At 37.1% G+C, this 26,983-nt stretch overlaps 1 protein-coding gene across 9 annotated transcripts in view; it reads right to left on the bottom strand.

Moving 5' to 3' along the window:
• The window catches only part of LOC124369905 (probable nuclear hormone receptor HR3), a 251,296-nt gene that overhangs the window by 64,117 nt on the left and 160,196 nt on the right, over positions 1-26,983 (bottom strand). For 3 of the 9 annotated variants that reach the window (XM_046828069.1, XM_046828072.1, XM_046828067.1), the window contains exons 1-2: positions 22,806-23,365; positions 21,701-21,947 (exon numbers count right to left, since the gene is read on the bottom strand). The exons of 5 other annotated variants lie outside the window; for them this stretch is intronic. In XM_046828069.1, coding sequence (XP_046684025.1) covers positions 21,701-21,860 — 160 coding nt within the window. In that variant the 5' untranslated portion in view covers positions 21,861-21,947; positions 22,806-23,365. Of the gene's footprint in view, positions 1-21,700; positions 21,948-22,805; positions 23,366-26,983 lie in introns of those variants that run through there. One more of the 9 variants, XM_046828068.1, reaches the window with a different exon arrangement.

Consider the following 26,983-nt stretch of genomic DNA (forward strand, 5'->3'; position numbering starts at 1 on the left):
TGTAAGTTTTAGGCCGTATTACAGACAGCATGAGCGTACGAGTAAGTATTCGGTGTGCACGTACGTTTACAGACAACACGTACGTTTACAGACAACACGTACGTTTACAGACAACGATACCTCGATTGGCTTTTATTTTAGCAAATTGAATAAATAACTTGAATATTGTAATTTCATTTTTAGATAAAGAACAGCCGTGAGAAACATAAATAAACTCGTAGTTCGGTAAGAGTCAAGCACATCTTTAAGTTATCTTTCAAGGTCGTGCGAGTTGATAAATAGGTTTATACTGCAGATAAATTTATATTCGTACAACGAAATAGGTAAAAATCGTTCCACTAGGTACATAAGCTACCGAAATGGTATTTACACTGTTCTTATGATTTATATAGCATGCATGTGATGCTTGTTAGAAATTAGCATCTGAACTGGTTCTCAGGTTGAAAGTCTTCTTTGGAAATTTCAATACGGTACAATATTTCTGATAATGCTCGAGGAACTGCATTTTGCTTAGCTGACAGATCGAAGTATTCCACCGTTGTGACCATACTGTCAACAATAGCACGGTTCGGATCTACAACTGCGGATATAGACCTACTCTACTATCTATACCACTCCCTGCGGTATCCATAGTGTCTATACCAAAAAAATAGAAGAAGGGACATTTTTTCTAGGGTTTGAGGGACCTGGCCCTACAGTCGCATAAGAGAGGAGGCGGTCCTGTTATACAGCTACTCGGAGATCAGATCTTCATGGTGGATTGAGGATAGGTGAATTGGAATCGAGTTTCCTGTGTCCTGACTTCCGCACTACTCGCTTCCTGGTTTTGGAAACGGAAAGAGTTTACCGATACAACAAAAATTTGAATTTCCTGATTGATCTCTATAGGCCCTGTAGAACTAATTTTGTTGCCATACAATATTTTGCTATCAATAAATGCCACTAGTACCAGGTCTCAGCCACAAGCAACACTCCACACCATGCATCCATTCTCAAATCTTTTATCCTTATTTGCTCCGGATAAAAACGTACGTCATCAACGTACGCAAATGATAATTTATAATAGTTCATCAAGATTTTACAATGTTAACCTAAACGTGTTTTCGAAGTTTATTGGGGACATTTTTCGATATTAATTTTACTATAGATGCTCATTATCAGAACCATCGCAATAGACAATACTGATTTACCATGAATTTGACAATAGGAGATGGCCTTGAGCTATTGCGACCATGTGGGTAATATCACACAGGTGTGAATCATATTACACATACTTACGGGTTCCATCTATTCTCAGTTCAGTAACAACATCTGAGTTAGCAAAAGCCGACTAAACTCTGTCTTATTATTGGACCGATTGGTCCGGCAGGTACAAATCCGGCATTAGATGGGCAAATTGCTAACCATTACGTAGCTTTGCTACGATGCGGTTTGTATCAGAATGCAAAATATTTAGACCCTCTTATTAATTCCTTCTAAATTGTTCATTAAGAGGCACGTTATTGAAAGTTTAAATCTACATTCGACAAGGTAAGAACTAAAAGTCTGGGTTCATAGCAAAAAGTCCTTGGACCGATTGGTCCGGCAGGTACAAATCCGGAATTAGATGGGCAAATTTCTAACTAATACATAGCTTAGCTACGACGCGGTTTGCATCAAAATGCAAAATTTGTTGACCCTCTTGAAAGTTTAAACCTGCCTTGGACAAGGTATGAACACAACTCTGAGGATTTATCAAACAAATCCTTGGACCGATTGGTCCGGGAGGAGCTTGGCACATTTCTAACCAATACGTACTTTAGCTAAGACGCGATTTGCATCAAAATGCAAAATTTGTTGACCCTCTTGAAAGTTTAAACCTGCCTTGGACAAGGTATGAACACAACTCTGAGGATTTATCAAACAAATCCTTGGACCGATTGGTCCGGGAGGAGCTTGGCACATTTCTAACCAATACGTAAATTCGCTAAGACGCGGTTTGCATCAAAATGCAAAATTTGTTGACCCTCTTGAAAGTTTAAACCTGCCTTGGACAAGGTATGAACACAACTCTGAGGATTTATCAAACAAATCCTTGGACCGATTGGTCCGGGAGGAGCTTGGCACATTTCTAACCAATACGTAAATTCGCTACGACGCGGTTTGCATCAAAATGCAAAATTTGTTGACCCTCTTGAAAGTTTAAACCTGCCTTGGACAAGGTATGAACACAACTCTGAGAATTTATCAAACAAATCCTTGGACCGATTGGTCCGGGAGGAGCTTGGCACATTTCTAACCAATACGTAAATTCGCTACGACGCGGTTTGCATCAAAATGCAAAATTTGTTGACCCTCTTGAAAGTTTAAACCTGCCTTGGACAAGGTATGAACACAACTCTGAGAATTTATCAAACAAATCCTTGGACCGATTGGTCCGGGAGGAGCTTGGCACATTTCTAACCAATACGTACTTTAGCTAAGACGCGATTTGCATAAAAATGCAAATTTCTTTTACCCTCGTAATAATTCCTTGTAATGGGGCAACTTGTTCGCTGCTATGAATATTGTGACATTGGTGCGTTCCCCAAATCCACGTGATTGTCCAGAACACCGAAGCGAATTATTTTTAGCCTTAGTGCTAACGAAGCCAACTTACAGAGAGTGCTGGAAAATGGAGATATACACTTCTCGAAAGTGTTCATAACAGTGTGCAGGTTGTGTTCAAACGTCCACCCCTGAGAAGTTTTGGAGGATCGTATTGTTGGAAAACTCGGAAAATACATCAAGCTCAGTGGGGCCTATTTTTCGGCATACGTCGTTCCAAAATTTGGAACTGATTATTAGAAAGGGGTCACTAATAAAAGCTGACTATCGCCCTTTTTGATACTGAAAAGAGTGAAGGGAGTGGCACATAAAAGATTACTTTAATATCTTTATTTTAAATGATTATTTTTCAAAATCAAACATTAAATTGAGCTCATTAAAAAAATATACTTCTGTCCACGGCCATTCCAAATTGGCAGAACTTTTAATCGTGACGTATTCCGTAGTTGGGCTAAAAATATATTAGTTTGAATGAAAATCGTTTGACGGTATAAATATTGCACGTTTGGCATTGTACTAGAATAGTCAAGTCACCAGTACGTGTTGAGGCTATTTTTGTTACACTTAAGCCCTTCCCCAGTTCGACCCTCTAGGGCGGAATGCGGTAGCGGTATCTCAGTCAGGCATTTCAACACATATTTCCCATAGTAATACCGCTCAGACCAGGTAGCCCACGGAGAACTACAATAGTACATCTTTGTGCTAGAATCAGGGTTTTTAGTATTTTACGCCAGCACAGTTGCGATTTTCGAGGAAGAAGAACGATAGGATGTTGAATCCGAATCAGTTGATTTTTCTGAAATTCCCAAATTTCTTTGAACGAATTCTCAACTTCTGAGTCATGAATTAGCTAGTAAGAAGCTAAAAGATCATTTAAGCAGCTAGATTCTAGTCTAAGATTGCACAAAAATAGTTAATGTTAAGTTTTATCCACAACAAAATTAAAGGTAATTCTATTCAACTACACAGAAATTCAAGGAATACACGAAATGTTAGAAAAGAAATGTTGATAGCTTCGACCTTGCAATGTACACTTAAATTTGTTTTACAGTGATTAAGTATATTTTAAGTAGTGCCTACGTGTACATGTAGAGGATCATGAATTTATAACAAGCGATATTTTTCAAGTTACCGAAATTTATACGAAGATTTATTATTTATATATAAAGTTCAAGACTGGAAGAAAATAAACAACACCTGATAAATTTGACATCTAAGACATTTTACAACATGAAATTGGACTTTCATCTTATATGTCTATATGGGTTGTATTGATATAGGCATTTTATTCTCATTCATTTAAAAACAAACTGCTGAGGATAATATTCAATAATCAGGTATTATAATTCCGACCATTCGGATACATCAGAATCAGGGTCAAACGCAAAGAAGATTTCTGTGAAGATATCCATATGATTAGGGGGCTTCCGCAAAATTCGAGTTCAGTAAACCGTTGCTATACTGAACGATTGTTAAATTAGTGGAAAACTGAATTTAGTTTCTAAATAAAACATTTTAAATCTATGTTACATTCTCAATTTTTAAAATGTACATATAATTATGAAAGAAAAGCGTTGAAACGACGAAAGGCAAAAATACTTTTTCCTGGTATTTTGTAAAAAATTCAAGTCAAACCCACAGAAAACGTCTACGCTTGTTTTCAAGTAAAAGCAGTAAAATGTTGGGAAGGTCACTGTGTTTGTCCGGCTTATCAGTCCGGTGCGTCCGGATTATCGTTGAGCTAAACCGGAAGTGAATAGGCCGCCGTGGTACGGCCACCGGGACGCGACTCACGGACCGGCCGTGCCCGAAAATCTGGAAGTTCCGCAATCTCCAACAGGAAAACGGGGTATAACGGGACTTCCCCGTCGGTAACGGGCATTTGCATTACAACAGATGGAAACGGAGAGAGAGAGAGAGATAGAGAGAGAGAGCTCGCGCAAACAAGGTGCAAGAACAACCGCGTAAACAAAGTCAACGAACTGCCGGAGTAATAATAAACAGAATGTTGATAGCGACCGGGACATCATTAAAAGAAACATCAATTAATAGTGTAGTTGGGCAAAGATTGGAAGACTTCCGTATAGGGTATGGCGTAAGAACGGACCGGGTGGGGAGTAGTGTTGAGCGGGTGGGGAGGGGGGCCGGGAGGGGGGGAAGGCCGGTCATCGCCCTGTCGGGTGTAAATAGCACAAACCAAGCCCAGCCGTTCTGTGTTGCCGGCGAGCATTGCCCTATAGCCACGCTAGCTTTGCTCGTTCGCTTGCTAGTACATACTCGCTTTTACACCCTCCCCCCACACCCCTCAACCATTATATCGCGACGTTTACAATAATTTGCATTATTTTCTGCGATAATTAAATCATACGGCCGCTACATACGTATGCGTGACTTGCCACTCTCGCATTTAATTAACTGATGCCGTTTCCTTAAGTCGTAAACGTACGTGACATAAAAAAATAATGACCTTATCTCCAGTCGTTTATTGGAGCCTAAGAAATTTCCCAAAATTACAATTTTAATAGCCTGAACATTCTAGTGAATGAATAGAAAGTGCTTTATTTGTTTCTGAATCGAGAGAGTATTAATTATAAAACATTGTGACAGTGACATAAAAAAATTACAACACTTCCAAAAACCCAGTGCACCACCTCAATAAGGCCCCTGCTAATTTAGTGCTCGTTGATAATTTGAAAAAAACTTATCATACACAATTTACACATACCTACATCTATATAGGACAGGATAATACACAAAACTAATAAAACGAGAAACCAAAGTGGTACAAAAATACACCACTGTACCGACTACCAACATATATATTTTAAAATAGATCAGCAAAATTATATACTTCCTTATGTGAATAAAAACGTGTCACATATTTGGTCATCTGAAAAAAAAACACCTGTAAAGTATAACAAATTAATTTATTGTTTAAGAATGTTTTACGAAATATTGTTTCAGAAGTATATTTGCTTCTATTTAAAAATCCAACCCTATTACACAAAACCCATTAGGGAATAGGCTAACTAGAAATCTTCATTAATTCAATTTTCAGCAGGTTTCTAAAATATTGCCCAAAATTTAAAGTTACAATTTTACTTTTTAAATCAAATCATTCAGCGGTTATAAAAAAATTGAGGAGACAACATTTTGAAAGATTGGCAGTCTGGTTGGTCATTGCTAAGTGATCATTGAGGTACTGATTACTCAATTGATGTTGAGTTCAGTACGTTCCACCAGTGCGTGAAAAGGGTGCTACGGAACTCGATTTATTGCGTGGGTCAAATAATGGATATATTGCGTGAGGGGTGGGTTTAGCCGTATCTCACATTTGATACTACACATGACACCAGGGGCGAATACTGTGGGGAGCAAAGGGGGGCTATTCCACCTGCGCTTTAGCGTCTATGTAAAATATAGGACGCTAGGCACCCCCAGGAGGGTTCACTTCTGGTTGGTTTATACCATCCAGTTGAATCCACAATGGGTACAACCAAAATACCGCTTATGGGGTCTTATGGGTCACTTAAATCTGGGCAATCTCATGGATGTCCAGGAGCGGCACATCACTAACTGCAAATGTCGAGATTCTGAGGTGCAAGAGTAATTCGATAGGTCTAGTCTAATGCGGGAGATGACTGTTGTAATTGGTGGGTTTTTTCCCTAAGAGTCAAAGGTTCTTGCTAGCCTAGATATAAGGGTATGGCACCCCCTGCCTGCTTTGCCTGGAGAGGCTGGTTCAGAGCTGGCCTCCCCTTCTTCCGAGGGGACATGGCTTGAGTTTAATGCCCTAAATATTTCCTCATGAATCTCGACAGGGTGCGGTCCCTACCCTCAACCTTACGCATCCAGAATTTCCTGTCACTCCGGAAGCAGCATAAAGGTCCTTATAGGACTAGGTGCAATTTTCTTACCTTCTTGTCCTAAGGGGAACAATGCTAGGCACGATACCGACCCACTGTATTCTTGGCCACCTACAGGTATTTTCGAGAAAAGCAAAATTATAAATGCCTACTCTGCATTTGAAGATCCAATCACTGAATATTGTACTTAAATATCCATACGATTAGGATTAGAACGTACCTATATAGAATTTGGAAAATTATACAGCTAGTTGTTTTCCACCGATGTTTTTCAAGGGGATTTGATGCATCAGTTGATTCACATATCTGCAACGACACAAGAGTAAATACAACTTCAGGAGCGTAGCTAGGGAGAATAAGTGCGGGTGCTACTCCAAATAAATGTTCAAATTTGACTTTTGTCACGGTTTTTAATTTATAGAATACTCCGAAATATTGTTTAAAATTGTTACATTTATGCATTATCTTTGTAGTAATTAATGTTCTCCTGATTTCATGTTTTATATGAAGTATGTCCGTATATTTTAGTAGCACGTATCAAATTTGCCTCATATTCATATATTTAAGAGAGGTATGTTTGACTTTAGAGTCCATAAAGAACATTCTTATAAAATGTCCATCACGTTTGAAATAGTAAATAATTTACACGACATTGGGTAAACTGGCGAGCAAAAAAAAGCAATCGCAAAATAATCTTAAATTAAAAGTTCTTAAATTTGGTCCTAATAATTTAAAAGATTTTTTTGGTCTACACATAACAATGTGAAGGCCTTTTATAAAATATTTTTTAGACAACGCTTGGTACAACTGAAGTGACTTTGTCAACAGCCGGAATAGTCGATGCTGGTAGGGCGCATAAACTCCTCATGCATCAAAACAGCCTTAGGCTATAAAAAATTATTTAAAAATTTAGGCTATAAATAATCCACAAGATAATAATCATCAATTTAAGACAAGCAGAATAAATATAATAAGTTGAAATAACAAGACCTAATAAAGGGGATATTTTCCGAAATTTGCTAAAGAGAGCAGAACTTTGCATTAATTCTAATGGCGGTCTGTATTAAAACCAAAACCGAAGAAAATATTATCAAACTTAATGTAAGTAGTTGCACTAAGGGCCAATAGCAATAAAAAAGCAAGATATATTATTTTACCCATTACAAGCCCCTTGATCTTTTCTGCCTTATTTGTTGAGATTTGTAAATTGTGTGAATGAATCCAACAGGTGGGAATTGAAAATGAATCGACTTATGAAAATGTATGGAAATGGAAAATTTCGAAGGTGGTGACGACATAGTTGGTGATTCATGGATCAATAGCGGTACCAGGGCTCTGGCCTGAGTCAACGGCCCGCTGTGCTGCCGACCCACATTACCGCCGCTCACAACACATACCGGTACAGTCGATCCTCACAGTTTTCTGAGATTGGGCATAGGAGGCCCCTCATTCAGGCCAGTCTTACCCACATTACCGCCGCTCACAACACATACCGGTACAGTCGATCCTCACAGTTTTCTGAGATTGGGCATAGGAGGCCCCTCATTCAGGCCAGTCTTACCCACATTACCGCTGCTCACAACACATACCGGTACAGTCGATCCTCACAGTTTTTTGAGACTAGGCATAGGAGGCCCCTCATTCAGGCCAGTCTTACCCACATTACCGCCGCTCACAACACATACCGGTACAGTCGGTCCTCACAGTTTTCTGAGACTGGGCATAAGGAGGCCCCTCATTCAAGCGTCTTACCCACATTACCGCTGCTCACAACACATACCGGTACAGTCGATCCTCACAGTTTTCTGAGACTGGGCATAGGAGGCCCCTCATTCAAGCGTCTTACCCACATTACCGCTGCTCACAACACATACCGGTACAGTCGATCCTCACAGTTTTCTGAGACTGGGCATAGGAGGCCCCTCATTCAAGCGTCTTACCCACATTACCGCTGCTCACAACACATACCGGTACAGTCGGTCCTCACAGTTTTCTGAGACTGGGCATAGGAGCCCCTCATTCAAGCGTCTTACCCACATTACCGCTGCTCACAACACATACCGGTACAGTCGGTCCTCACAGTTTTCTGAGACTGGGCATAAGCCCCTCATTCAAGCGTCTTACCCACATTACCGCTGCTCACAACACATACCGGTACAGTCGATCCTCACAGTTTTCTGAGACTGGGCATAGGAGGCCCCTCATTCAAGCGTCTTACCCACATTACCGCTGCTCACAACACATACCGGTACAGTCGATCCTCACAGTTTTCTGAGACTGGGCATAGGAGGCCCCTCATTCAAGCGTCTTACCCACATTACCGCTGCTCACAACACATACCGGTACAGTCGGATCCTCACAGTTTTCTGAGACTGGGCATAAGCCCCTCATTCAAGCGTCTTACCCACATTACCGCTGCTCACAACACATACCGGTACAGTCGGTCCTCACAGTTTTCTGAGACTGGGCATAAGCCCCTCATTCAAGCGTCTTACCCACATTACCGCTGCTCACAACACATACCGGTACAGTCGGTCCTCACAGTTTTCTGAGACTGGGCATAGGAGCCCCTCATTCAAGCGTCTTACCCACATTACCGCTGCTCACAACACATACCGGTACAGTCGATCCTCACAGTTTTCTGAGACTGGGCATAGGAGGCCCCTCATTCAAGCGTCTTACCCACATTACCGCTGCTCACAACACATACCGGTACAGTCGATCCTCACAGTTTTCTGAGACTGGGCATAGGAGGCCCCTCATTCAAGCGTCTTACCCACATTACCGCTGCTCACAACACATACCGGTACAGTCGATCCTCACAGTTTTCTGAGACTGGGCATAAGAGGCCCCTCATTCAAGCGTCTTACCCACATTACCGCTGCTCACAACACATACCGGTACAGTCGATCCTCGCAGTTTTCTGAGACTGTGCATAAGAGGCCCCTCATTCAAGCGTCTTACCCACATTACCGCTGCTCACAACACATACCGGTACAGTCGGTCCTCACAGTTTTCTGAGACTGGGCATAAGCCCCTCATTCAAGCGTCTTACCCACATTACCGCTGCTCACAACACATACAGGTCCAGTCGATCCTCACATTTTTTTGAGACTAGGCATAGGAGGCCCCTCATTCAAGCGTCTTACCCACATTACCGCTGCTCACAACACATACCGGTACAGTCGATCCTCACATTTTTTTGAGACTAGGCATAGGAGGCCCCTCATTCAAGCGTCTTACCCACATTACCGCTGCTCACAACACATACCGGTCCAGTCGATCCTCGCAGTTTTCTGAGACTGGGCATAAGAGGCCCCTCATTCAAGCGTCTTACCCACATTACCGCTGCTCACAACACATACCGGTACAGTCGGTCCTCACAGTTTTCTGAGAATGGGCATAGGCCCCTCATTTGAGGGGAATAACAGCAATATAATTACGTTATCATCTCATCTCGTTTTTTTAAGATTTTCAATGCAAATGCAACAAAGTAATTTATCTTATTTATCACCGATAATCTGTATAAGGTAAAATAAATGTAAAGGATACAGGATTTTTCAGGACATTTGCTATCATTCAGTGGAAAAAATTAGTAACACTACGTTTCGAGATCTGCTATCAGATCTCTTCTTCAGGTAAATAACTAACCTAACACATAATTACAAACTAGGTTAAATAAATAAATCATGCTAGAGCGTTGTGACACGCGTTTTTTTTTATTAAGTACATGTTTTAGAGTTAGTAAAGTTGATACACAACACGGTGGTTGTGATTCTTGACTTACGCGTGTCACAACGCTCTAGTATGATTTGTTTATTTCAACCTAGTTTGTAATTATGTGTTAGGTTAGTCATTTACCTGAAGAAGAGATCAGATTGCAGATCTCGAAACGTAGTGTTACTTATTTTTTGTCACTGAACTATGGCAAATGTCGGGAAAATCATGAGTCCTTCACGATCCTTCCATCGACAAAAACAAACTTCAAACAAAGAATAAATCAACTATCTTATATATTTCTATCTTTGTTCCGTTAGCTATAACAGTTTTGATATTGCGTTAGGGGGGGGGGGGTTTGATCGTGTGAACGCCCCCAATCAGGTAACGAAGAGCAAGAGTCTACTCAGGTTTAATACTGTTACTGACGTTGTCATGCCTGGTGCGGATCTGGGTCTACTAAACAGTTTAGTATTTCAATAATACCTTGTACTAGTCACTTATTTTTAGAATATCTCAATAGCAGAGAATGCACATCAGTTATGTCAGATTAAATAAACAACGCGATCATTTCAGCAGTGTACCGCCATTGAAATGTGAAATGTGCCACGTGCAACTAGCAAACTGTGTACTGAATTAAATACCGATCTTATAAATGCAATTTATTGAAAACGGAATCCTATCAAACAACAACTGGGCAGTATTAACTGTCGGTTGCGCGTTCGGAATACAAATTCGTTTACCCGTGTCTATGCAATTTAATTGTTATACCCGCACTCCTCTGTGCAATTACTCGGGAGTTATTTTGAGGAAAACGTATTACTCTTCGTCTGCAGAATGTAAAATACGACATTCTTGAGTAAAAGTGAACAATTACTAACCATCAAAATGAAGAGATAGATAACGAAATTACATTCAGTATCCAAATCTTGTTTCAAATTCATAAACTTTCAATTTGATTATTTTTCGTTAAATTTAACTTTTGGCTGATAAAAAAACCAATACGCCTTATTTTAAAAACAAAGTACGTTTCATCGCTAATTACATTATAACTAAGAAATTATAATTAGCATTATAAATAACATTATAACCTTTGATACCACTAGTGAATTACATCTTCCAATATAAATTTAATTTTTCGAAGCCTTTCAGAATTCCATCGTAATTTTTGTTAAGTGTTTTCACTAAATTAGAAAAAAACCATTTTGTAATTTAAGACAAGTGTGTTTAATAAATTACGCTATAGATTGGCTGCGAGTTAATAAAAAAATTTATAATAAACATAAAATATCTGTAAATACAAATAACAGAAGTTCGATGATAAACATTGGTTAGAAGAACAATGGTTGTTAAGTTATTAAAAACTGTACGTTATCAAATTGAAAGTCATGTGCATAGTGTGGGAAGATAATTCAGGATTTCAAAATAATTTTATTCATGAACGTTCCAACTGAATGCGGATGATCGTCCAACATTAAATGTCTCTCAAAAGGTGTGAAAACATAAAATGCGGACAATCTGAAAATTAACACCGTGCATAGCTTAAATCTTTGGTTAATATAAGGATGATAGTAAACCAACCATTGGAATACAATACAAAATCGAATCATCATTTAAAATTAACTATAGCATTAGATACAGTATTAAGGCATCAAAATTATTGTAATTAACTTGGACCCGAATAGGTACAATACAAAAACCCCGAAATTGTGACTGTTATACTTTATCGATTACAATACAACAATGTGAAAATTAGAACATACTCATAAATATTTAGAGACTACTGTAAATTATACTAACTTGTAACCATATTACACTGTGAAGGTCGTTTGAGACAATTGTAGCCTCATGATACTGTGTTGGTTATAATACGTATTTGTAATATATCGGTTTCCAATGTTATAATACAACAGCACAAAAACCAGAACATAATTTAAAAGTTTTGGGATTAAGTGTATAATAAGTATTAACTTGTAATCATATTACACTATGACAGTAATCTGAAAGCATTGAAGCCGCCCACTTGATACTATGTTATTTACAATTTATACTTGAGACCAGGTGATATTTTAGTATAACACAAACTTGTACTGTATATGATGGCTACAAATGTTACAATACGATAGCACGAATACCCCTTCACCGTAGTTATAGACGTTCAGTTATTAGCTCTTATTGTAACCTTCATATAACTGAATCGTCACAAGTACCTGTTATGTCCTTGACAATTATACTCAGTTATTAGCTCTTATTGTAACCTTCATATAACTGAATCGTCACAAGTACCTGTTATGTCCTTGACAATTATACTCAGTTATTAGCTCTAATTGTAACCTTCATAACTAAATCGTCACAAGTACCTGTTATGTCCTTGACAACAATTATACTCAGTTATTAGCTCTTATTGTAACCTTCATATAACTGAATCGTCACAAGTACCTGTTATGTCCTTGACAATTATACTCAGTTATTAGCTCTAATTGTAACCTTCATAACTAAATCGTCACAAGTACCTGTTATGTCCTTGACAACAATCGTACTCAGTTATTAGCTCCTATTGTAACCTTCATATAACTAAATCGTCACAAGTACCTGTTATGTCCTTGACAACAATTGTACTCAGTTATTAGCTCTTATTGTAACCTTCATATAACTAAATCGTCACAAGTACCTGTTATGTCCTTGACAACAATTGTACTCAGTTATTAGCTCTTATTGTAACCTTCATATAACTGAATCGTCACAAGTACCTGTTATGTCCTTGACAATTGTACTCAGTTATTAGCTCTTATTGTAACCTTCATAACTAAATCGTCACAAGTACCTGTTATGTCCTTGACAATTGTACTCAGTTATTAGCTCTTATTGTGACCTCCATATAACTGAATCGTCAAAAGTACCTGTTATGTCCTTGACAACAATCGTACTCAGTTATTAGCTCCTATTGTAACCTTCATATAACTAAATCGTCACAAGTACCTGTTATGTCTTTGACAATTGTACTCAGTTATTAGCTCTTATTGTAACCTTCATATAACTAAATCGTCAAAAGTACCTGTTATGTCCTTGTCAACAATTGTACTCAGTTATTAGCTCTTATTGTGACCTCCATAACTAAATCGTCACAAGTACCTGTTATGTCCTTGACAATTGTACTCAGTTATTAGCTCTTATTGTGACCTTCATATAACTAAATCGTCACAAGTACCTGTTATGTCCTTGACAACAATTGTACTCAGTTATTATCGCTTATTGTAACCTTCATATAACTAAATCGTCACAAGTACCTGTTATGTCCTTGACAACAATTGTACTCAGTTATTATCGCTTATTGTAACCTTCATATAACTAAATCGTCACAAGTACCTGTTATGTCCTTGACAATTGTACTCAGTTATTAGCTCCTATTGTAACCTTCACATAACTAAAACGTCACAAGTACCTATTATGCCTTTCCAAACAATGGTATACTCTATTGTAACCGTCATATAAGTACTAAATCGTCACAAGTACCTGTTATGTCCTTGACAATTGTACTCAGTTATTAGCTCTTATTGTGACCTCCATATAACTAAATCGTCACAAGTACCTGTTATGTCCTTGACAACAATTGTACTCAGTTATTAGCTCTTATTGTAACCTTCATATAACTAAATCGTCTCAAGTACCTGTTATGTCCTTGACAACAATTGTACTCAGTTATTATCGCTTATTGTAACCTTTATATAACTGAATCGTCACAAGTACCTGTTATGTCCTTGACAATTGTACTCAGTTATTAGCTCCTATTGTAACCTTCACATAACTAAAACGTCACAAGTACCTATTATGCCTTTCAAAAACAATGGTATTACTCTATTGTAACCGTCATATAAGTACTAAATCGTCACAAGTACCTGTTATGTCCTTGACAATTGTAGTCAGTTATTAGCTGTTATTGTAACCTTTATATAACTAATAAATCGTAACAAGTACCTATTATGTCCTTCAAAACAATTGTATACAATTATAAGCTTCCATGTTATCCTTCATAAAATTAAATCGTCACAAGTACCTGTTATGTCCTTGACAATTGTACTCAGTATTAGCTCTTATTTTGACCTTCATATAACTAAATCGTCACAAGTACCTGTTATGTCCTTGACAATTGTACTCAGTTATTAGCTCCTATTGTAACCTTCATATAACTAAATCGTCACAAGTACCTGTTATGTCCTTGACAATTATACTCAGTTATTAGCTCTTATTGTAACCTTCATATAACTGAATCGTCACAAGTACCTGTTATGTCCTTGACAATTGTACTCAGTTATTAGCTCTTATTGTAACCTTCATAACTAAATCGTCACAAGTACCTGTTATGTCCTTGACAATTGTACTCAGTTATTAGCTCTTATTGTGACCTCCATATAACTGAATCGTCAAAAGTACCTGTTATGTCCTTGACAACAATCGTACTCAGTTATTAGCTCCTATTGTAACCTTCATATAACTAAATCGTCACAAGTACCTGTTATGTCTTTGACAATTGTACTCAGTTATTAGCTCTTATTGTAACCTTCATATAACTAAATCGTCAAAAGTACCTGTTATGTCCTTGTCAACAATTGTACTCAGTTATTAGCTCTTATTGTGACCTCCATAACTAAATCGTCACAAGTACCTGTTATGTCCTTGACAATTGTACTCAGTTATTAGCTCTTATTGTAACCTTCATATAACTAAATCGTCACAAGTACCTGTTATGTCCTTGACAATTGTACTCAGTTATTAGCTCCTATTGTAACCTTCATATAACTAAATCGTCACAAGTACCTGTTATGTCCTTGACAACAATTGTACTCAGTTATTAGCTCTTATTGTAACCTTCATATAACTAAATCGTCACAAGTACCTGTTATGTCCTTGACAATTGTACTCAGTTATTAGCTCTTATTGTAACCTTCATATAACTAAATCGTCACAAGTACCTGTTATGTCCTTGACAATTGTACTCAGTTATTAGCTCTTATTGTGACCTTCATATAACTAAATCGTCACAAGTACCTGTTATGTCCTTGACAACAATTGTACTCAGTTATTAGCTCTTATTGTGACCTTCATATAACTAAATCGTCACAAGTACCTATTATGTCATTGACAACAATTATACTCAGTTATTAGCTCCTATTGTAACCTTCATATAACTAAATCGTCACAAGTACCTGTTATGTCCTTGACAATTGTACTCAGTTATTAGCTCTTATTGTGACCTCCATATAACTAAATCGTCTCAAGTAGGCTACCTGTTATGTCCTTGACAACAATTGTACTCAGTTATTAGCGCTTATTGTAACCTTTATATAACTGAATCGTCACAAGTACCTGTTATGTCCTTGACAATTGTACTCAGTTATTAGCTCCTATTGTAACCTTCACATAACTAAAACGTCACAAGTACCTATTATGCCTTTCAAAACAATTGTATACTCTATTGTAACCGTCATATAAGTACTAAATAAATCGTCACAAGTACCTGTTATGTCCTTGACAATTGTACTCAGTTATTAGCTGTTATTGTAACCTTTATATAACTAATAAATCGTAACAAGTACCTATTATGTCCTTCAAAACAATTGTATACAATTATAAGCTTCCATTGTATCCTTCATAAAATTAAATCGTCTCAAGTACCTGTTATGTCATTGACAACAATTATACTCAGTTATTAGCTCCTATTGTAACCTTCATATAACTGAATCTTCACAAGTACCTGTTATGTCCTTGACAATTGTACTCAGTTATTAGCTCTTATTGTGTGACCTTCATATAACTGAATCGTCACAAGTACCTGTTACGTCCTTCACAACTATTACCGTAGACAGTTATTAAGGTCCTATGGTAACCTTCATATAACTAAATGGTCACGAGTCCCTACTATCCTTCACAACAGGCATAGAAGGTCATTGGAACTGCATCTCACGCAGTATCAGATAAATATAGAATATGCATTCAGTATTACGAAGCGGCAAAGTTCGCCACTCAATCGTTATTCACAGTATTCCACAGATTCGAGTTTCAATTTTACAGTGTCCTATTTTACAGCAGTATCAGAAACCACAATCCCGTATTGTTCGGTATCCACATGTTTTTATTATACTAGGAAATAAATGTTTTTTTTATTGCCGTTTCATGTAATACTTGGGAAGCGCGATATATAGCTATTAGAAGGCCTTTGCGTAGTACAATTGCATAAACCACATTTTCCTAAAAATGTTCATAGGCATTGTTTGTTTGCGTTACTGTTCTGAAAAAAATTTGTAAAAATAAAGTGGTAAAAAATAGTATTACAACCAAAACAGTATCATATTGCCACAAGATTTTATAGTAACCAATAATATATTTATATCGTATTATTAGAAGATTTTATTGTAACAAATTACAGTATCTTTTAATCCCTGAGCTGTAACCAACACAATATCCCATAGCCACACATTTGCATTGTAACACAGTATCATATTAGCTACAAGATTTTATACGAGACAACAATCAATCAGAATGTTTTTAGAACATTGTATTGTAACCAACACAGTATTACATAGTCAAACATTTGCATTGTAACACAGTATCATATTAGCTATAAGATTTTATACGAGACAACAATCAATCAGAATGTTTTTAGAACATTGTATTGTAACCAACACAGTATTACATAGTCACAACACGTTTTCAGGACGTACGTAGTAGGTATGTGTACTAGTAGGCGTCTATTAAATAAGTTATTGCTTCCCGAGTTGGTGGTTTCGGAATTTCCTGGAATTGGGCTGTGTCTGTTTTAGTCAAAAAGGTTTTGATTATTTGCATAAATCTTTTCTGGTGGTCGACAAATCGAATTGATAATCTACCTAACTACTTTTTACGGGTATTACAGTTTTTCGTTAGTAATTTCTTCCTCCTTAAAACAGGAGAGGTATGGAGATAGTTTACAACTTGAATCAATTTGTACTCAAGGAAGTATCCATTTTGGGATCCCCGGAAAAAAGACTTTTTTCAAAATTGTAATTCAGTGTGTTGTAACTATCGCCCGTGTTGCAATCCAACTTCGATTTCGATCAAATTTGGCGTGTGAATATTATTTTTTGCCATCTACTAAAATATAAATGTCTTATGATTTTAATCCAACACGTTTTAATCAAAACCTTCTTTGGGTATTTTTATTTAACTTTCACAGTATTTTAGTACATTAAACGGTTACCGAACAGACACAAACAGTATTTTTCTAGAAATTTTGTTTGGGAGTTATGAACGCTTTAATCGTAGTCGCGGATGAAATGTATTTAGATCTTAAGCCTCTACGCAAAAGGTTGCGGCATAGACTTTACCGATACAAACAACGACGATCATCGCTTGGCGAATATACTGACACGTATAATGGTTGGATACCGTATCATACGCTATTTGGTTTTATGGTGCTTTGTTTTGTATACTTCCTTAGCCACTCTATATACGTACAACATATCGTATACATTACAAGCATTTTATTTAGAAATTAAAAATAATCTACATTAAAACGGTCCTCGAAATTATCATTACATCAGTTTGGGGGTTAATACTGGTTATGAGAAATAAAAATAGTTTACCGCGATTAAGAACAAGAATCAAAACAATTTACGTTAATTTTTCAAAACGAATTTTGTAAACCAATATTTATGAATATTGGGAGGGTTCAAACCTATGTTTAAATAACATGGTAGTGAATAATGGAACCAATAAACGAGAGAACCCGATTTCTTCAACAAATTAAGAACCAGCTGTCCAGGCAGCCATCTTGATTTCATGCCCATAAGAACAATGTTAAACCTCGTGCACTTTTGTAGCCAGATCTATGGGAGATGTTTTATTTTAAAAATATAATAAGACGCACTGAAATGCTTTTTAGTTTCTTAAATATTTTTAAAAGCTATGTAAAAGAGAACACTTTACAGGGAAAACAAAGAGCGTTTGAATGCGTATGAATTATATCTTTAAATTGAGAAATTGTTGTAATTATACACTCTCTAACTACGAAGAAGTAAATTAGGTTTAAAATTGTTCTTATGGGGAAACCTTAAGGTCATTTTACTACATTCCGCTCTTAACATTGTGTATGATCTATGGTTAAAATATGTTTTGACCCCCATCAATGCGAACGTATTGCTGTGTACCTGCAGCGCTACAATCTCGATGGAAGAACAACTGGAGGAAGTAGTTTAGCTAATGGTAGTGGTTGTAGTGCCACAGCACAGGTGCTCGAACATCTGGTATCTGCAGATGGTTTGGCACGTGGGACGTGGAACGGAGGGGTGTCCTCTTGTCCCCACCGAGTTAGCCAAACATAATTATGTCTTCCCAGACCAGACGGGTGGAGAGGGATACAATCGCGTGTGCGTGTGTGCGCGTGTGTGTGACAAGGCGTGTACTGGTACCAGTACCTTCTGTTGTGCTTACAACTCGGCACGGGTATACCGTTAGCAGTCTTGTACACCGTTGACTAACTTTGGTCTCTCAAATTAGATCCAAATACCTTTTCATTTAGAGTTAGTTATTTGGAAATTCACAGCCGTTCCATTCAGAATGGTTAACATTAGGAATTGTGTCTGAGAAAAAGTTGGATCCCATCCGGAAACAGGGAGATCTTGCACACGTAATCTTCAATTTTTCCAATTCGAATCAGATCATATTTCCTGACTATCTTGACCATAACTGACTGAAATGGGATCACACGTTGAAATTTCATGCATTTATGCATGAAAGCTTTCTTGGGGCTATCATGCCTGACGCCACCTGGCGCCTAGATGCGAGAATGGATAGTGACAAAACTAGAGCTCACTGCCTGGAGGCGACCGGCAAAGCTGCCTCAGGAAATGGGAGGGTACTCGGCAATCATCTCAAGTACGGTCTTGAATAGCTAATGGACAATTCGTGGCCATATATTTCTGGAAGTGTAACGGCAGTAGAACCCAGGAGTGGTAGCGAGGCCACTAGAGACTACTGGCGTCGGTTTCCTGCCCCGTAACCGCGTAAACATCCCCCATTGTGAAAAGTTCATTTGTTGGTGATGGAAAATGGGAAATGGTAGTGATCATCTTGCGACCGACACACAAGTAGGAACTCTACTAGAGTGTTCCTACCAACGATCTCACTGCAACACCACGGTGATCTTTGCACATCGTTGGCAAATGCCATGAACCAGTCACCCTATTATGGAAACTGCATCAAAGATCCGGCTTTCTTTATTACTGCAACATACCGAAGCCAAAAACTCAGGATATTTGGCTTAAAATCAGCTAAAAATAGAAGGCTGATAGATCCAAATAAACTTGCATTCCTAAAATCCACTTTTCTAGTGCATGATGAATCATGGAAGTTTGATTGTTTCATAGGGAAAGAATGTCAGTTTATTTAACTAAATTTTAATCAACGTACTTAAAGACGAGTTAATTCTTTCAAAAATCCTCCGTTTCTTCAAAAATTCCTACTGAAACGAAGCGAAACAGATTGATTGCCGTTGATCTTTATTCAGCCAGTCGGGTAAGAAGTGTTTATTCTGACATGACCTTTTAGAGTTAGTTCACGCGAACGCCTTCAGATCATGTAGACGGCTTTCTTTTGGAGATATATTCGAGCAGTATTGCATGTGTTCTGAGTTCCTGACTCTGGAGGGGGGGGATTGGTATATTAACAAGTCTACCAATAACTGATTAGCAGGCAGTATGAGAAACACTTACTTCAGATATGGCCGCTCTAATTTACAGATTGACAAAACTGTGTGAACTACAAAGCATAAATATGAACCATATGCACACGAACGATGCGTACAAAAGTACAATACGCACTTTTATCGTTTCCTATCAAGAATTTAATACTCCAAATGCCTACGTCATGAATCAACATCATATTTACAGGAGTGATGTTAGCTGTGGAGTTGATTCACAAAACATCCTAATGTACAGCACCAATGAAGAGAGTCATTAAACGCACTGATGACACAATATTAAAATGAGACATCCGCAGGGGGAATCCCACTAATGGACTTACTGGACAGTGTTCAAGAAACCGTACGTTTACGAATATACATTCTGACCGGTAATTTGTTCATGCATGAGTCGTCCAACAGTTTTAGACATATACGGCACAATTAAACAGTGTAACACGTAACGGTACAGGGATTTCGTGCTTTAACATAATAAACTAACACAGAAAATCAAGTGGGTTTAATTGGCAATTACTTTTTTCCCAACCTTGTTTAAATAACTAACCAACACTCGGTTTTGAAGAGGAAAATTGAAGATATACTTTTTGATTTATCAAGACAGTAAACATATTTATAAACATTTACTTCGAATTTAGAAATTTCAAAATCATAAGAACTTCGAATCGTAGACAAACTGGTTATGAGTTTAGTGACCACAATTGCTATTATGGTGAAGTTTTACATTTGGTTTTTTCCGAAGGGTACTTCAAACCAGATAAGGTATTTCGTTTTTAAACCAGGTGGTTTGTATCAGTGGCGTAACTAGGGATTTGGTTTGAAGAGGTTCAAATCCACTAAACGGGCTCGGAGGGGAGATATGAAATAAATCTAAATTTGAATAAATTATATAGGCACAAACAATGAAAAACTATTAACCGTTTTAATTCAAACAAGTTAAATTACTTTTTGTATTTTAAAGAAGTTCTTGGCTGGGTTCCAACTCCCCCCTTCACCACATAGTTACGCCACTGAGCATAATTGCCAAGCGTTTAATGCGAAAAGTAACAACAATTTTTAGTTTCTAAATTTTAACCACACCTATATGCTATACGTATTTTAGTGAAAAGTTAAAAAAGTGAATAAAATTTTGTCGTTTTTGAGCCACCTACCTGGAAGTCTGTGCATTAAAGCGACACTTAAAAACATAACCAGCGATTTTCAGAATAAAAGAGAAGGAAGAGACTTTGACAAGAAAATAAAATGTCATACGAGTATAGTGAGTCTCAAAATGGGAACCAATTACATGCAAATGATAACCACAAAAAAAGGTTTTTGGACATCCCTAGAAAGATTAAAAATTTATCATTATTAAATGTAGTTAAGTTGGGATTACTTTTTTACATTCTTTTTGTTAGCTATGAGGGTAGCTAATCAAATTAGGAATCTGCATTCGGAAAGATATGATAATGTAGATTGATTTCGCATGATCCATCTGATTGATTAAAGTGGAAAAAAATGTTTTTTTTCTCAATTGCGTTCCATCTATTTTGCATTATAGGGCTTTGATTGTTCGTTTTCTAAATGTTTCTTGAGGATTTGAGGATCCTTAAAACTGGAAATTTGATTTTAACTTTTTAGGACGATTTATCCCTGGTCATAGACGAAAAAAGCGAGGTGTACTGTATAATAATTTACTACAACCCCCCATACATTGACTCGTACGTCTCATTCTACTTGCGTGACAATGACAAACTGGCCGTGCTGTACTTGCCACCGGCTACCAGAGCGCTTCAGTTGTTCTCTGGTGACGTAGGCCTACCTCTGATGGAGTTGTTGGTGTGTTGATGCGTCGGCGAGGCAGCAGCGGGGGCAGCGGTGGGCGGGGGGGTGGTACTCGTGACATCGTCACCTCTCACTGCCCCCCAGCTCCCGGTCTCTCCCCCCGCCCCCGCCCCCAGTAGTTCCTCCAATTCGTCCATAGGCGCATACTGTCCACTTCCCGTCTTCCAGTCACCCAAATTCCATGGGAGATATTAGCCTCTGTATCCACGGCCGAGACACCCCTGCTGCAGTGGGGGAGTGCGGTTACACCAGACCACCTAGCAGACTCAGACTCCCGGGACGTTTACCGCGTACAGATGGGAAAGACTGGAGTTTCTCGAAATTTCAATCACTCAAACGGAAGTTTTGTAATCATTAAAAACAAAACTTGAGTAGCTTAAAACGGGTTTAAATCCGAACTATTTAACTAAGAAAACGATTGGGTATTTTATTTTCGAACCACGTGATGAGGGTGTATTAAAATATTGTTGTAGGAATATAGAAACCTTTTGTTCTTGTTCCTACAGTAATGATCTATTCATATCCACTGTTCCTTTGTGCATACGAATTGTACATATCAACTGACACAGATATTATTGCAAACCTCCTTATTAATGTAAACAAGACAAGGAAAAGCAGTACGATTTAAAAAAATCTATTTGACAAAACCGATTGGGGCTTCAGTACTAACACGGAAAATGAAATTGTTATAACTCAGGAAGTAATTGGTGAGTTTAACAATAACAATACATAAACAGCCAGAGAGAGGTTTCCAAAGTGAGATAACTAGTTACTGATAACTATAAAGGCGTCGCGAGATTAGATAACGGAATAAGGCAATAACCTACGTTCGGCACAGGGCAAGCCCGGCCCAGCACTGCACACAGCCAGCCAACTGTAGTTATCAACGGAATTTTAACAGTGGACGATGAAAGTTCATTCCCCTCCGTCTGCGGCGACAGTGTGCCGCCTTTAACACTTCCACACTACCGATCCACCAGTCTTTCCCATTTTCCAAGTAAAAACGTACCTACTTAACCTCAAAATTCAACTTTGCACTTTCAATAAAAAATTAAAATTAAACTTGAAATAAATACTTTTACCTGTGTCGACCTCTTATAATTGGGAATTGAACGCAGAATTAGCAAAATACAAGAAACTGCACTCGATTATAATAAACTAACAAACACTCATACAGCTGCCGATGTTGTACAGTATACCTGTCAACAAAGAATAAAAGAGAAGAAAGATTGTGAAACCAATTAAGGCAGTACGGTATTACCTTAATTAAGGTTCCATTTCATATTTAACAAAACTACATACAAATTATCCTAGCATCGTTATCTATTTTATTTTACTAATTACGGTTAAAACGTAAATTTTCCTGTAAGTCGAATGATAGTTTTTAATGTAAAATAATAATTTAGCAAATTGGAAATTGTAAAAAATGCTCAACGAATTGTTATTATGCTGATGACAACAGAGATTCTATTTCTGTAGCCAACACTCCCCCACTATATAAACGAAACAGGTGATGTCGATGATACGTAAATGATAAGATATTCCGCAGACACTGTACACTGAACACTGGACATGCACTGTCGAGCACAATTCACTGAAATAATGACCACTAACGGCAAAACTTAGCGCGAAACTGGTGTGTGTTTTTTGTAGCCAGGGAAGGGGGTCATTGACCGGCGACACACGGAGTAGAGCCGACGCCGCCCGAACACCTCCGGAAACTACCGAACACCACGCAGTTATGTAATGTGAGGTTATGAGCAGGCAGCGCTCACACTCACACACTCACACTCACACTAACACTCGCATTGCACCATCTAATAATTTCAGCAGTGTGTTTTTTAAAGCCCCATCATTTTTTCGCGTGGATTCGATTAAGTAAAACCGGATTTTGTCGCATCACGGAGAACTCGTGATTCATCTCTGTGGCGCGATGTTTTCACGTTTTAAGGAAACTCCGCAGCAAAGGTGAACGTCCTGAGTTCCTCAACTCTAGCTCCGATGAGCACATTAACTTTGCATTGAATCAGTGTCTTCCATTAATTTCTCTACCTTGATGAAAACGCGTTTTATAATTTATTGTCCCTTTATTCACAGTACAATTTTCTATTGATTACAGCTTTGATAACACATAAATTTTAATTTATGTATCCAAAACTTTATATTCCATAGGAATTACGTATTTATATTCATAAAAATATATCTCCAAAATTTAAAACTTTACAATTGTTTTATACTTACAATTGAAAATCGGAATATACTAGGCACTCAATATATATATAATTTAAATTGTCATATGCACATTTTGTTAAAAATATTATTTTGTTATTGTAATAGGAAAATAGATTAAATGCAGACATATATAGTACAGCCTCGCCTGTAAAACAAAATCAACATGACAATGTATTTTCTTAAACTCAAAACATACGCATGTGTTTGTCGATGTACAATACAACATTTAAAATATCACACAGAGGGTTTTTTACGAAATATTAAATTTATTACTTCATATTTGTGTTATTTCCAGTACTTAAGTGTGCAAAATCTTGTACTATTATACTATTTTCCGCATTTTTAACAAATTTTGGTTCTCATTGCACCCTAAACCCCTTGTTGAGTAGGAAACAGTAAATTTAACAAGTCAATGCATTTCGGCCAACATCTTGGAACCAACTCACATACAAAAACGCATTTTTATAAACGATTTTGAGTGACCTATGAAGGTGAAAAAGTTTTTGACCTAGGACTCGAATTATTGTTTATCAGCCATTGCTTAAACTGTCTTTATTTACCCAACATTTATTATTTTTCCCTATTATCCCCAACTAAGACTAGAACAAATTGTAGAATTGTAGACTTTAATAAGTAGAATAGTTTTAGAATAATACAATTAGTTTGTAGAGAATAGAGAATAGGATTGGAGGCTTAATATAACCTAAGCAGATTGATATAGCTTTATAGCTTTTTATGTTGGGTTTTACATAATTTTCCCAAACTGTACCAATAACACTAATGTTACCTACATTGCTAAATTGTTCAGTTATTTAGACAATACGAAAAGCAATAAACGTAATAATTTTTAAATTCTCACCGTTCATTTTCAAATTCAAACACATAGGCAATATCTGATATATATATATATATATATATATATATATATATATATATATATATGTATATGTACATATATACTCGTATATATTTTAATCTTTCAGACGAAATTAAATATAAAATTATATATTGAATTCTGCAAGAAAAAAACTGTCTGCACATTATATGTCCCTTCTATATATATATTGACATATTATCTATTAGATCATTACGGGAATATATTGAAATACCTAATATAAAGTTATATTAATTTCAAAGCTTCAATGTTTGAAATTGTGCAGTTACGCTTTTGTTGATGCTTCAACAAAGGTGGAATCACGTAGGAAAATGCGAATGAGGTTTTTTTCGCTCACTCGTACACGGCGAAATCGGAAACTATCGCTGCACCGCAATCCACAATGATTCACTTCCGCCAAGCGAAGAGATGCAATGCATTCCGTGCGTTTTGAAGGAATTGTTCAGCTTGTATCTTATAAATGAAGGTATAGTACGACAATGCAAAAATTATTAATAATTATTTACAATTTGCCCTGTGTCTTTACTCATATACGAATTTTAAAAAATCTAACTATGAAATAATTCACAGTGAGCAAAAATGTTGCAATCGTCGAAAAAAGCTTAAACTGTTTTTGTACGTACGAAATGGTGTGTTTAAAAACTGTCCGATTCAATCGTAAAATTTTCTTCATAAAAACACACACACACACACACACACACAAATATATATATATATATATATATATATATATATATATATATATATATATATATATATATACAGTATATATATTGAAGGGAGAATTAATAATGTAAATACATCTAATGTGCAGATTGTTTTTTTCTTGTAGAATTCAATACATAATTTAATATTTAATTTCGTCTGAAAAATTAAAATATATACGAGTACACCCTACACTCAATACAAAACACACCCAATTTGTGTGTGGTTTTTAAACACACACACAGTACAAAATTACTGTTAAACAATTATTTCAACAATGTAAATTTTTGCTATGTAAGTTTTGTAAATTGTTTTGCTGTATTTTAAACACGAAAAGTTATAATTGTGAATTTTAAAGAAACGTATAGAGAAATATAAGATACTAAGCGTGCACATAGTAAAACCACAGTTAACAATACATTATGTATCCTTAATCATTCCAACTGCGAAACACTGGAAATAAAACTGTAGATTGGCTACGAATAAATTTTGCTGTAATTTAAGAGGGTGAAGATGAACACAACCCAGGCTCGCCTATTATTGTTATTATTAGCCTATAATTGTCCATGGGCGTTTATTATTTTTTGGAGTTTGGAAGACCATAATACGATATCATAGATTGATTTGCTCCTGAACAAAAAAATTGTTGCTTCTGGGGCGTTTTCATATTTTTTATTCAAGTACTTTTCGGTTTTCAAAATGTACGAGGATTGCAATTATCATTTGCTGGTGTTTCGGAGTACGTTGGTTAGGGAAATCTCTTTAGAAACGTCTTGATTTAAATAAACTTCAATAAAACGCTGGGTTTTGATATTTTTACGCACAAGGTCAAAATGAAATTGATTTTTTTTTTAAAGGCTCACAACTTTTGTTTAGCACGTACATTAATTGTTATTAGCTAATAAGGAGAGGATTAGGAACGATTTAAATAGTTGTTCGAACAGGCGGTGGAACATTGCCGTGCGTAGTGGCGTAGAGTATTGCGGTGTTGAGCAACTCAGCTGATGTCGGTGCATGTGCGTGTGTGAGCGCGCGGCCGCGAGTCCGACACCAAGTGGCTGATATACCGTTCTAACAGTGGGACAATGACCTGACCTACTTTCTTGCCAGGCTGGCCTCGCGCTGCGCGGCAACGGGGAATTTCCCTGCCCACACTTTCCGCCTTGTGCGAAATTTTACCGCTCCTTTCCGGCTCCTCACAGGAGTACCACTAGGTAGGCACTCTTTGTGTCTATAACCTAACCTCTCCTTTCTGAAATCGGTCCAGGATCCACTGAAACTGTAAATTATTTCGACATTTTTGTCACAATTTTACTACAACGTCCCTTGTTTGATTTTAATTTAAATTAATAAAAAAAAACATTTAGGTTTATCAACTTTACCCAAATAAAACATTTGCTTTACGGACATTTGAATATTTAAGGATGG

The sequence above is a fragment of the Homalodisca vitripennis genome, chromosome X, assembly GCF_021130785.1.
Source record: "Homalodisca vitripennis isolate AUS2020 chromosome X, UT_GWSS_2.1, whole genome shotgun sequence".
In the NCBI taxonomy this organism is placed as follows: Eukaryota; Metazoa; Arthropoda; class Insecta; order Hemiptera; family Cicadellidae; genus Homalodisca; species Homalodisca vitripennis.